This window comes from Nomascus leucogenys, chromosome 3 (genome assembly GCF_006542625.1).
Source record: "Nomascus leucogenys isolate Asia chromosome 3, Asia_NLE_v1, whole genome shotgun sequence".
Lineage (NCBI taxonomy): Eukaryota > Metazoa > Chordata > Mammalia > Primates > Hylobatidae > Nomascus > Nomascus leucogenys.
The window spans coordinates 17922097-17934970 of record NC_044383.1 but is presented as its reverse complement, the minus strand read 5'-3'; the positions used below and the strand labels follow the sequence as shown (position 1 = coordinate 17934970).

At 34.0% G+C, this 12874-nt stretch overlaps 1 protein-coding gene across 8 annotated transcripts in view; it reads left to right on the top strand.

The window, feature by feature from the left end:
* The window catches only part of ATRNL1 (attractin like 1), an 853525-nt gene that overhangs the window by 527142 nt on the left and 313509 nt on the right, over positions 1-12874 (top strand). The window contains exon 26 of one of the 8 annotated variants that reach the window (XM_030806617.1): positions 1951-2718. The exons of 6 other annotated variants lie outside the window; for them this stretch is intronic. In XM_030806617.1, the coding sequence (XP_030662477.1) occupies positions 1951-1997 (47 nt within the window). In that variant the 3' untranslated portion in view covers positions 1998-2718. Of the gene's footprint in view, positions 1-1950; positions 2719-12874 lie in introns of those variants that run through there. One more of the 8 variants, XM_030806612.1, reaches the window with a different exon arrangement.

The window sequence follows — 12874 nt, the reverse complement described above, 5'->3', positions numbered from 1 at the left end:
TGACCTCAAGTGATGCACTCCCCTCAGCCTCCCAAATTGTTGGGGATTCAGACGTGAGCCACTGCACCCCATCTCATTGTATTTTCATACCACAATTTATTTGTCACTTCATCCCTTGATTGATATTTGGGCTGTTTCTACCTTTTGGCAATTGTGAATAGTGCTGCTAAGAACACGAGTGTATTTGTTTGATAACCTGTTTTTACTTCTTTTGGGTATACTCCTAGGAGTGGAATTGCCAGTTAATATGGTTGTTCTATTTTTAACTTTTTGAGGAACCACCAAAATGTTTTCCACAGTTCGAAATGAACCATGTTGGCTGAGGCGGGCAGATCACAAGGTCAGGAGTTCGAGACCAGGCTGGCCAACATAGTGAAACCCCATCTCTACTAAAAAAATACAAAAATTAGCTGGGCTTGGTGGTGTGCACCTGTAATTCCAGCTACTTGGAAGGCTGAGGCAGGAGAATTGCTTGAACCCGGGAGACGGAGGTTACAGTGAGCCGAGATCACACCACTGCACTCCAGCCTGGGCAACAGAGCAAGACTCTTCCTCAAAAAAAAAAAGAAAAGAAATGAACCATTTTATAGTATTTCCACCAGCAATGTATGCGAGTTTCAGTTTCTTCACATTTTTGCCATCACTTATTTTTGATTTTTAAAATTATACAGCTATTCTTACGGATGTGAAGGCGTATCTCATTTTGGTTATCCCTAATAACTAATAATGTTGAACATCTTTTCATATGCTTCTTGGCCATTTGTATATCTTTTTTGGAGAAACGTCTATTCGAGTTCTTTGCCCATTTCTTAGTTGGACTGATGATTTGTTGTTGTTGCATTGTAAGGGTTTTTTATACAATCTAGATGCTAGATCCCTATCAGATAAATGATTTGCAAGTATTTTTTCCCATTCTGTAGATTGTCTTTTCAATTTCTTTAAAATATTATTTAATGCGCCAAAATTTTAAATTTTGATGAAGTTCAATTTATACTTTCTTTTGTTGCTTGTACTTTTGGTGTCATGTCTAAGAATTCATTGCCAAATCCAACATCATAAAGATTTACCTCTTTGTTTTCTTCTAACAGTTTTGCTTTAGCTCTTATAATTAGGTTTTTGATCAACTTTGAGGTAATTTTTGTATATGGTGTGAGTCCAACTTCATTCTATTTTTGCAATAGTATTTGGTTGGTGCAAGAGTAATTGTGGTTTTGGTATTACTTTTATGGTAAAAACTGCAATTATTTTTGCACCAATCTAATATATCCAGTTGTCCCAGTCCAATTTTTTTGAAGAGTCTATTCTTTCCCAATTGAATAGTCTTGGCCCTCATGTCTAAAATCAATTGGCTATAGATGTATGAGTTTATCTCTCATTTTTATTCCATTACTCTCATTTTTATTCAATACCATTTTATTTTTATATCATTTTTATTCCATTACTCTATATGTTTATCTTTACAGATATTTCAAAGCTAAATAACCTAGGAATTGGGCATTATCCACAATGTTTTTAAATGATTAATCTGGAATTTTAAATTAAGATATAATTATGTAGATAATATGTTGTAGGCACTGTGCTAGGTAGAGCAAACATAGACTTGAATATAATACTGTCTTTACTCTCAAGAAAGAGCTTAATGTTTAGTGCAGGTCCAACATTAGTAAACCAACAATTTAAGTTCAGTCTGATAAATGCTCAGATTCAGTACGGGTTGTTATAGGAGTGTAGGGGATGTAATGGATGTATTCACCAATGTCTGTTCTACTCCAAGTAATTAGTCTGAAGTAATCATGAACCCTATTCTCCTTGCCAGACATGATTTTTTCAAGGATAGGTATGCCTAAGTCAATTTAAGCCATGAGAGTCTCCAGGAGAGGTTACTGAGGAGTTCTGGATATGGTTTTATTGCTCTTAAGAGAAAGTGATAGGAAGCTTCTCTCTTCCCAGTGAAAATAAATGAGGAAATGATTTCCAAAATCGTAATTGTCGCATGAAGCCATATTGGAGACTGCAGAGCAGAGAGTCAAGACTGAACTGTCTTCTGATGGCGTCACTGAATCATTGGTTGAACCAACTCAGAATTCAGAACCATCTTTAGTCTTCCTTTTCTGTGAGCTCGTCATTTCCTTAACTCTTTATTATAGTTTAAACATGGAATTCTGTTTCCTGAAGATAAAAAATCCTGTAAGGAACACAGTACTAGAAGTACATCTAAATAAGATTAAAGAATACTTAAACGGCTTCTCGGAGAAGATGGTATTTGAGTTGAATGTTGACTTTTGAATTAAATGTTAAAGAACAAGTAGTAGTTAGCTAATAAGAAGCAGCATGATTTTAAAATATTTTCTCTCACTTATAGGTTCCCTTTTCATTTTGTTTCCTGTACTGTGCAAAAGACTTTTAGTCTGATACAATCCCACATGTTTATTTTTGCTTTCATTGCCTGTATATGGTGTCATATCCAAAATATCTTTACCAAGACCAGTGTTGAGGAGCTGTTTCCCTTTGTTTAATTATCAGAATTTTATGGTTTCAGTTCTCATACAACTTAGTAGAAAAAAATTAAAAAATGGACAAAAGACTTGAATAGGCATTTTCCCAAAGAAAACATACAGAAGGACAATAGATACATGAAAAGGTGGTCAGCATTACCAAGCATCAGGGAAATGAAAATTAAAACCACAATGAGATATTACCTTACATCTGATAGGATGCCTATTATCAAAAAATAAAAAGTACAAGTGTTGGTGAGGATGTGGAGAAAAGGGAAACTTTAAGCACTGTTAGTGAGAGTGTCAATTGGTTGGTACAGCTATTATAGAAAACAATATGGAGATTCCTCAAAAAATTAGAAATAAAAATACCATATGGTCCAACAAATCTACTTCTGCGTATATATTCAAAAGAATTGAAATAAGTCTCTCCAAGAGATATCTGCACTCCCATTACAGCATTATTCATAATAGTCAAAATATGCAAACAACACATTTGTCCGTTGATAGATGAATGGATAAAGAAATAATATTTATTTATGTATATTTAAATATTTAAATATATATTTACAAATTTAGTATTTATATATGTATATCTATATTGAATAGATATTTAATAGATATATCTATATTTAAGATATATAATATATTTAATAGATATGTACTTAATATATATTTAATAGAGATGTATTGTACATCTATATTTAATAGATATAGAATATATGTATTATACACACACACACACTGGAATTTTTTCAGCCTTAAAAAAGGAGATCCTGTCTTTTGCAACAACCTGGATGAACCTAGAATACATTATGCTGAGTGAAATAAGCCAGACACCAAAGAAAAATATTGCAGCATCTTACTTATATGTGGAAAGTAAAAAGGTCTAATCATAGAAGAAAGTAGGACTATGCTTACCAGGAGTGGGGAGGGGGGTGTGTAAGGGAAATGGGGAGATGTTGGTCAAATGGTACAACGTTTCATATACTAGAATGACTATATTTTAGAGATCTAATGTGCAGCATGGGGAGTATAGTTACTAATATTGTATACTTGAAACTTACTAAAGTGAGGCTAGATCCTAAATGTTCCCACCACATCAAAAAAATAGTAACTATATGAAGGGATAGATTTATTAATTAGCTTGACTGTAGTTCACTATGTATATGTATATCAAAATATGTTGTATACCTTAAACATACATAAATTTTATAAGAATAAATTGACAATAATTAAATAAATAGGGAGCACAAATTGTAGTTAAAAAGAGCCTTAAGATATTACACATGCTAACAAAGATTTTACAGTATAAATAGGATAATAGAATATAGAAATAGAAAGACAATGTACGCTATCATATGTAATATGTTTTCTAGGTTTCACATCAATCCTCTTAGGAAGATAATTGAGTATAAGGGAATAGATGGGAGAGACACTTTGAAATGCTGTAACTCAACAGTAACATAATTAAATAAGCACATAATTGTTGAGGCCAGATGTGTTGATACCACACGTTGAGGAGTTTTCAAAGCATCAAAGTTATAATAAAGAGATCATGATATGGTCGAGTTAAATACTGCCTATAGTAGCATATTAAATCTGTAAACTACAGTGCTGTTACCAAATCTAAGATACTGATACCTTCTGATATTATCAAGATCACATTTTGAAAGGAAGAGAATGCCTAGAGACCATTTTCAATGGTTTTCTAGAACTGAGCTATGAATAGTGGTAATCTGAAAAACAATGGCAAGTCGAGTCTATATTCCAACCCATATTTAGGGGGAAATAAGATTTGGCACGCTGGAAATTCATCTATCAAGAATATATATCAATAGCTGTACTCATCACTGTGTTCATACTCTGCTGACCAAAATTTAAATGCTAGCTAAAAAGGATTCTGGGAAGTATGGGCTTTAGTTATGCATCCTTGTACCTGTCTAAAATTCAGGATGTTTTATTACTAAAAAGAAGAAGGGAACAATTAATTCTGGATAACAATTAACTGTGGAATTATATAAATCCCAGCAGTAAGTTATTTAGTCTAGGAACTAGGTGGAAGTAAGGAGACCATATAGGTAAGTAATCCAATTATCTAGATGTGAAGTAATAAATAATGCTACCAGACTTCTGAGGTTGGAGCTGAAAAGGATTGGGTGGATCCAATAAATGTTGCAAGGAAAGAAGCACTATAGCTTCATGACTGGAAAACAGAAAGAAATAAATAAAAATCAATGCTTGATTATTTTTATATGATCTTTAGGGAAATAATCAAGTTGGTTATAAATAAGAACTCCTGTTATATTAACAGTAATAATAGGGATAAGAAAGAGGATGGTTCTTTCTAAAAATACATGGTTTATAGTTTTAAAGAATCTATTTTGTAAAGGACAAGAACTGTCTTTTTCTTACGAATTTCACTCAAATATGTAGCTGATTTTGATTATCTTGACAGGCAACCTAATTTTACATGTTGTGACATACTTGATATTCTGTAAGAGGTCTAAAGAACTGATAATGTAAAGGAAAATGCATCAGGTGAATGAATATGCTGCATTATTTATTTGTTATTCATCATACTGGGAAATCCTAGCGGGTGGAGACTGGTGAGATTATCACACACAAACACACAATTTTTTGGTAAGCCACAATACGTGAATAATGTTAAACTAACTTTAAAAAATGAGTCAATATTATAAATACAAATTCTAGGGCCTAACATTAACTTTTTATTTTATTCTATTTTATTTTATTTTATTTATTTTTTGAGACAGAGTCTCACTCTGTCGCCCCGACTGGTGTGCAGTGGTGCGATCCCAGCTCACTACAACCTCCGCCTCCTGGGTTTAAATGATTCTCATGCCTCAGTCTCCCAAGTAGCTGGGATTACAGGCATGCACTGCCACACCCAGGTAATTTTTATATTTTGTTTTGTTTTGTTTTAAGTAGTAGAGACAGGGTTTTACCATGTTGACCAGGCTGGCCTCGAACTCCTCACCTCAAGTGATCCTCCTGCCTCGGCCACCCAAAGTGCTGGGATTACAGGCATGAGCCACTGCACCCGGCCTAAAGTTAATATTTTAAGCGACAATATTCTTGCCCATTATTCATTGCAAAAATGCATACATCTCCAATGGGATAACCACTTCTATCTTGAAATAAAGATGTGTGAGTCTTGGTTCTGTCTATGCTGATGTAAGTATTTTTATCACTGTAAGTTTGTACATTTGATTGTTTGGGACTTGTCTTGGACAGTTTCTTACTGTGTGTTTGAATTTGGTCTATAGATTTACACTATAAGGAAACAAGTTTATTATTTTCTTCTGTAGGAATTTATAGTTATTTCAAAGTTATGAGTTGAAATGTTTTGATAGAAGACTACATAACCATGGGTTCTGATTCAAAAATAAGTCCAGTCAGTAATACTCGTAGTTACTTGCTACGAGTTGTTAATTAACTTGTTGTTGATTGTTTGCAAGATAGATAAAATTAGTAATGGTTTATCATTATTGACTACCAAACCAGCCTATTTGGATATGTGACATGTGCATTTTAAGAGTTACAGATACTGAAAGCAAGATCTAATATGGAATTTTTAAAACACTTTTAGCTATCTAACAAGTCCTTTGGTCATAGATTATTTCTAAGAATAATAAAACATTGATATCCTAAAGTATTTTGACACCAATGATTTCTTGGAAAGTGAGCAATTTGATATTTCCATTGATAGACATATTAGCATAGCTTTATTTGCTAGTAGTTGTAGGTAAATTCCTTTATTATAAAATAAATTTACCTTTATTATCATTATTATGTTTTATTATCCTCAAGTGGATTGCCAGCACTATCACAGGGAAAAGAGATTCTTGGGTCTGAGAATTTTGAAATTTTGTTTCCTCTTAAAAATAAAGAAGTAAGTGTTATATGTAACATCTTGATAAGGAAATATTAATGATACCAAGCTCTGAAAATTAAAATTAGTATCTTTGGAAAAAGTAAGCCAAACTAATTTTATTCACTAAAACACCTAAAATCAACTTTTGATATATACAATCTACCATGGTTATTATGCACTTTTATATCTTTGCCAAATTATCCTTACAATTTTCCGACTCACTATAATGAAACATATTTTCCACTTCATGCTATACAGTGGCAATTCATTAGTGTCTATAATGGCACTTGAATTCAATCAACCATGTTAAGAAGTGACTTATTTACAGGATGGTTCAAAGAATGGTGATACATACATTTAGAAATTGATAGTTTTAGATTCTGGTAAAAGGTAACATATTTTATGACTGACGAAATTAATACTGGAACAATGAGTTTAATTGACCACCAGACAGTATGCAAATAAAATGTCAAAAATTCATATAATTTAGTAGTCCATTAAGCCTAATGGAGTTATATCCCATATAAGCCAAAGTATTCAAGTAGAATTCTATTTTGGATAATCATCCGTTACTATTTGAATATAATTTAGAAAAATACTTAGTTCTTTACTGTTTGAATGTAACTTAGAAAAATGCTTAATCTAAAATATTTAAAATATTTATATGATTTTTTACTAGATAAAAATAAACATCCCCAAGAGTTTAAAAATAGATGCATTTTATCACTTCTAAAGAGGTTATAAGTCTACAATGCAAATATTGTCAGTGTCTAGATGTGCCGACAAGATGCCCTCTGATCTGCCACCACCTGATAGTGTAGTTCCTAGCAAACCTTGAGTTATCAAAAGCTGTGTTATAAAAATTGTGTATCCATGGGAACAAAAGGGCCTTAGGGCCTAGAGAGTTTGAAAACAATTACAAAAATAAAGTTATATTTTCCTGTAGAAATTTTAATAAATGCTATCTTAGATTCTCTAAAAGATATTATAAATCTAAATGTGAAAACAAAATATTTATTAACATATATTTTCATGATCTTGGAGTAGGAAAAGTTGTCTAAATGAAACTTTTCAAATCATTAATCATAAAAGAAAAAAACTAATAACCGGGACCATGTTAGAGTAAGAACTTATCTTCGTCAAAGTACATTATTAAATTAGTGAAAAAACAAGCAATGGAGTGAGAGAAGGTATTTTCAATACATAAATCTGGCCAATGACTCGTATTCAGAATACATAAAGAACGTTTTACAAATCAGTGAAAAAAGATAGAGACAACAGAGTGGGAAAAGTGGTTAAAAAAAATTGAACTGAACAATGAGAACTCATGCACACAGGAAGGGGAACATCACACTCCGGGGACTGTTGTGGGGTGGGGGGAGTGGGGAGGGACAGCATTAGGAGATATACCTAATGCTAAATGACGAGTTAATGGGTGCAGCAAACAACATGGCACATGGATACATATGTAACAAACCTGCACATTGTGCACATGTACCCTAAAACCTAAAGTATAATAATAAAAAAAAGAAGAAAAAACAATTGAATAGAACTTCATCATAGGTATGCAGACACCCAATAGGCATATGTAAAGGTTCTCAATTTCCTTAGTTATTTGAGAAATGCAAAATAAAACTACAATGAGATACCATTACACATCTATCAAATGGCTAAAATGAAAAAGACAATACAAGATTTGAAAAGGATGTGTAGCAATTGAACCTCTTATTCACTACTGTAGAGTATAAATTAGTACAACCCTTTTTGATAATTGTTTGGCAGTATATATTAAAGCTGAGTATATGGATACCCTCTAACTGAGAAATTTGACTCTTAGATACATACCTAATAGTAATGCAAACATACATTTGCCAAAACCACCATACAAGTATGCTCGTAATAGCATTACTAATAATAGCCACAACCTGGTATTACTCAAAATGCCCGTCAATAGTAGCATTTTTAAAAACAAAAGATAATAATGGTATGTTCTCACAATCAGACACTGTACAGGAAAAAAATGAGTGAATGAACCACTACATGTAAATATAACAAGGTAGATGGATTTCAAAGAAATAATGTCTACATATACACAAAGCTAGAAACATAAGAATAAATACTTAGGATTGGGTTTATTTAAAGTTCAATAAAAGACAAAACTAATCAGTATGTTATGTCAGGTCAGTGCTTCCCCATGTGAGGAGTGGTCTTCCCTGGGAAGAATATGAGGAGGGCTTTTGGGGTACTGCTAATATAGGATTTCTTATTCTAGATCATAGTTACACAGATATGTTCAATTTTCAAAAATTAGTTGAGATACTTACTATTTGTCGTCATTTCTGTATTTTCTACTTCAGTAAAAATTTAAATTGTGTTCAGTGCAAGTAATCAGCCATCAAAAGGGACCCAGTTCACAACAAGGAGATAAACCTTGGTAGCCTCTTTATCCCTTGGGTCCAAGACTCTTCTCCCTCACTTAGAGACTTAGAGGCAGCTGGCAATAGCAATAGGGAGATCCCACCACATCCCTATCTCATAGAGAGACATCCTGCGGCCAGCCCTGGAAAATCCCTTCCATTCTTCCCAGGTAACATCAGTACATACCTGTGGGAGCTGCAGAGGCACCAAATGTACTGTACAGACCAACAGAAGATTGCAAAGGCTATGAAATTTAAACCATCATTGGAACCATGGCCCACCATAGTATGTCAAGACCTACATGTTATGTGCTAACAGGTGAATGCCTACTAAATAAAAGATTTAAATAGAACTCAGAGTCTCCTATGTGAGAAACATATTTCCTCAAAAATTGCTTGTAGAAACATAAAGTGATTTCATCTTTTATAGGAAATAGTTTGGCTATACCTCAAAGTATTAAACATAGGCTACCATGTGGCCCAGAAATTTAACCAGATATTTACTCAAGAGAAATGAAAACACAAGCCTCAAAAACTTACATATGAATGTACATAGCAATATTATTCACAGTAAACAAAAAGTGGAAACAGCTCAAATGTCTAGCAACTGATTAATGAGTAATCAAATCATAGCATATCTATACAGTGGAATATTATTTGGTAATAAAAAGAATGATGTACAGTCATATGCTACATAACAAAATTTCATCGTCAGACTGTGTACACAGCAACAGTCCCAAGAGTTCAGGAGTTATAGGAACTGGAACAGGAAGATAAAAAAAAGAAGAACCCTCAAGTAAATTCGTAGTAAAGGGGTCAGAAGAAGCTGTTGCAGACCTCAAGAAGCTCCTTAAAGTTTGAAAACATGGACCTCAATACCTCGTGGCGTTAACTAACAGAGAAGAATGTCCATGGTATATTATCTGCTTAAAAGCAAATCTGTGATGAAAATAAACTGACCATATCACCGTGGACACATTTCTGAAAAGGGTGACAATTCCTCAAGAATAGCCCCACACAAGTCCTTTAGGAAGCATTCCAGAAAAAGGCATGCTTGTCTAGGAGATGACAGCTTCATGCATGTTATTGCTCCTGAAGACATTCCAGTGTAATAAGACGTGGAGGTGGAAGACAGTTATACTGCTTAACCTGACCCTGTATAGGCCTAGGGTAATATATGCATTTGTCTTAGTTTTTTTAAAAAAGTTTAAAAAGTAAAACAGAAGTTAAAATTAAAAAAATGTGAAAGTAAATCAAAGCTGATAGAGTAAGGACCTAAAGAAAATATTTTTGTATAGCAGTATGTATGTTTTAACCTGCGTTATTATGAAAGTCAGAAAGTGAAAAAAATTACAAAGCTTATAAATTAAAATAATTAAAAAGTAAGCTAAAGTCAATGTATTATTATTATTATTATTATTTTGAGATGGAATCTCGCTCTGTCACTCAGGCTGGAGTGCAGTGGTGCAATCTCAGCTCACTGCAACATCCGCCTCCCAGGTTCAAGCAATTCCCCTGCCTCAGCCTCCCAAGTAGCTGGGATTACAGGCATACACCACCACACCCAGCTAATTTTTGTTTTTTTTAGCAGAGGCAGGGTTTCACCATGTTGGTCAGGATGGTCTCGAACTCCTGAACTAGTGATCCGCCCGCCTTGGCCTCCCAGAGTGCTAAGATTACAGGCATGAGCCACCGTGCCCGGCTATTAACTTATTATTAAAGACAGAAAAATATGTTTATAAATGTAGTGTGACCTACTTATACTATACAGTTTTTATAAAGTCTAAGGTAGTATACAGTAATGTCCTAGGCTTTCACATTCACTCACTACTCACTCACTGACACCAAGCACCAGGAACAACTTCCAGTCCTGCAAACTTCATTCATGATAAATGCCCTATACAAGTGTAACATTTTTAATCTTTTATCCTGTATTTTTACTGTACCTTTTCTATATTTAGATATGTTTAGATATATAGATACTTACCATAGTATTACAATTGCCTACAGGCTTCAGTACAGTAACATGCTGTACAGTTTGTAACCTAGGAGTAATAGGCTATGCTATATAGCCTAATATACTCCATGATGTTCTCACAATGACAAAATTGTCTAATGATGTATTTCTCAAAATGTATCCCCATCATTGAGTATCACATGGCTGTATTAATATGTATAGTAAGCTTGAACCTTGCATACATTATTCTAAGTGAAAGAAGCCAGACAGAAAGGGCCACTTATTATACAGAATGTCCAAACAGGCAAATCCAGAGGCAAAAAGTAGTTAGTGGTTTCCAGACACTAAGAGAGTAGGGAATGAGTAGTGACTGCTAATGGGTATGGAGTATCTTTTAAGGAAAACCAAAACATTATGGAATTAGATATTGGTGGTAGTTGCACAACTGTATAGATAAACTAAAAACCACTCATTTGGACATGAACATGGCAAATTTTATGGGATGTATGAAACTTATTTTAAATAAAGAATCAAATGAAGATTATAAAACTGAAAGATTCAGCAAGAGAAATAAAAATAATTTACTGGATTAGCCAGTAGTAAAGTAGAGATGACAGAGAATTGAATCACTGAAATTGAGGATAAAACAGTAGTATTCACTCTGCAGATAAAATAGAGTGAAAGATTATGAACATAGCATCAGTTCTTGTGTGATACGAACTAAAGAGCCAACATTAGTACCATCTGAGTCACAAGAGTGGAGAAGAGGGTGGGGCTGAAAGAATATTTGAGGAAATAAAAGCTGAAAACTATCCCAATTTAGCAAAACACAGAAACCTACAGATCCAAGAAGACAGTTGAACACCAAAGAGGTTAAATGCTGAGAAATCCCCACCAAAATACATCATAATTAAGTTTTTGAAAAATGTAATCAGAGAAGAAAATCTAAAAATCCCTCCCCTTGCCCCCTACACCCCGACCTGCCTGGTGTGTGATGTTCCCCTCCCCGGGTGCATGTGTTCTTATGGTTCAACTCGAACATCCGGTGTTTGGTTTTCTGTTCCTGTGTTTACTGCTAATGATGGTTTCCAGTTGCATCCATGTCCCTGCCAAGGACATGAACTCATTCATTTGGCTGCATAGTATTCCATGTCATATATATGCCACATTTTCTTTATCCAGTCTATCATTGATGGGCATTTGGGTTGGTTCCAAGTCTTTGCTATTGTGAATAGCGCTGCAATAAACATATGTGTGCATGTGTCTTTATAGTAGAATGATTTATAATCCTTTGGGAATATACCCAGTAATGGGATTGCTGGGTCAAATGGTATTTCTGGTTCTAGATCATTGAGAAATTGCCACACTGTCTTCCACAATGGATGAACCTAATTTACACTCCCACCAACCGTGTAAGCATTCCAGTTTCTCCACATCCTTGCCAGCCTCTGTTGTTTCCTGACTTTTTAGTGACCGCCATTCTAACTGGCATGAGATGGTATCTCATTGTAGTTTTGATTTGCATTTCTCTAATGATCAGTGATGATGAAGTTTTTTTCATATGTTTCATACGTTGGCCGCATAAATGTGTTGTTTTGAGAAGTGTCTGTTCATATCCTTTACCCACTTTTTGATGGGGTTGTATTTTTCTTGTAAATTTGTTTAAGTTCCTTGTAGATTCTGGATATTAGCCTTTTGTCAGATGGATAGATTGCAAAAATTTTCTCCCATTCTGTATGTTGCCTGTTCACTGATGATAATTTCTTTTGCTGTGCAGAAGCTCTTTAGTTTAATTAGATCCCATTTGTCAATTTTGGCTTTTGTTGCAATTGCCTTTGGTGTTTTAGTCATGAAGTCTCTGCCCATGCCTTTGTCCTGAATGGTATTGCCTAGGTTTTCTTCTAGAATTTTTATGGTTTTAGTTTTACAGTTAAGCCTTTAATCCATCTTGAGTTAATTTTTGTATAAGGTGTAAGGAAGGGGTCCAGTTTCAGTTTTTTGCATATGGCTAGCCAGTTTTCCCAGCACCATTTATTAAATAGAGAATCCTTTCCGCATTGCTTTTAAAGGTAGGAAGAAAATGCAGTTGCCTACAACCACTAATGTT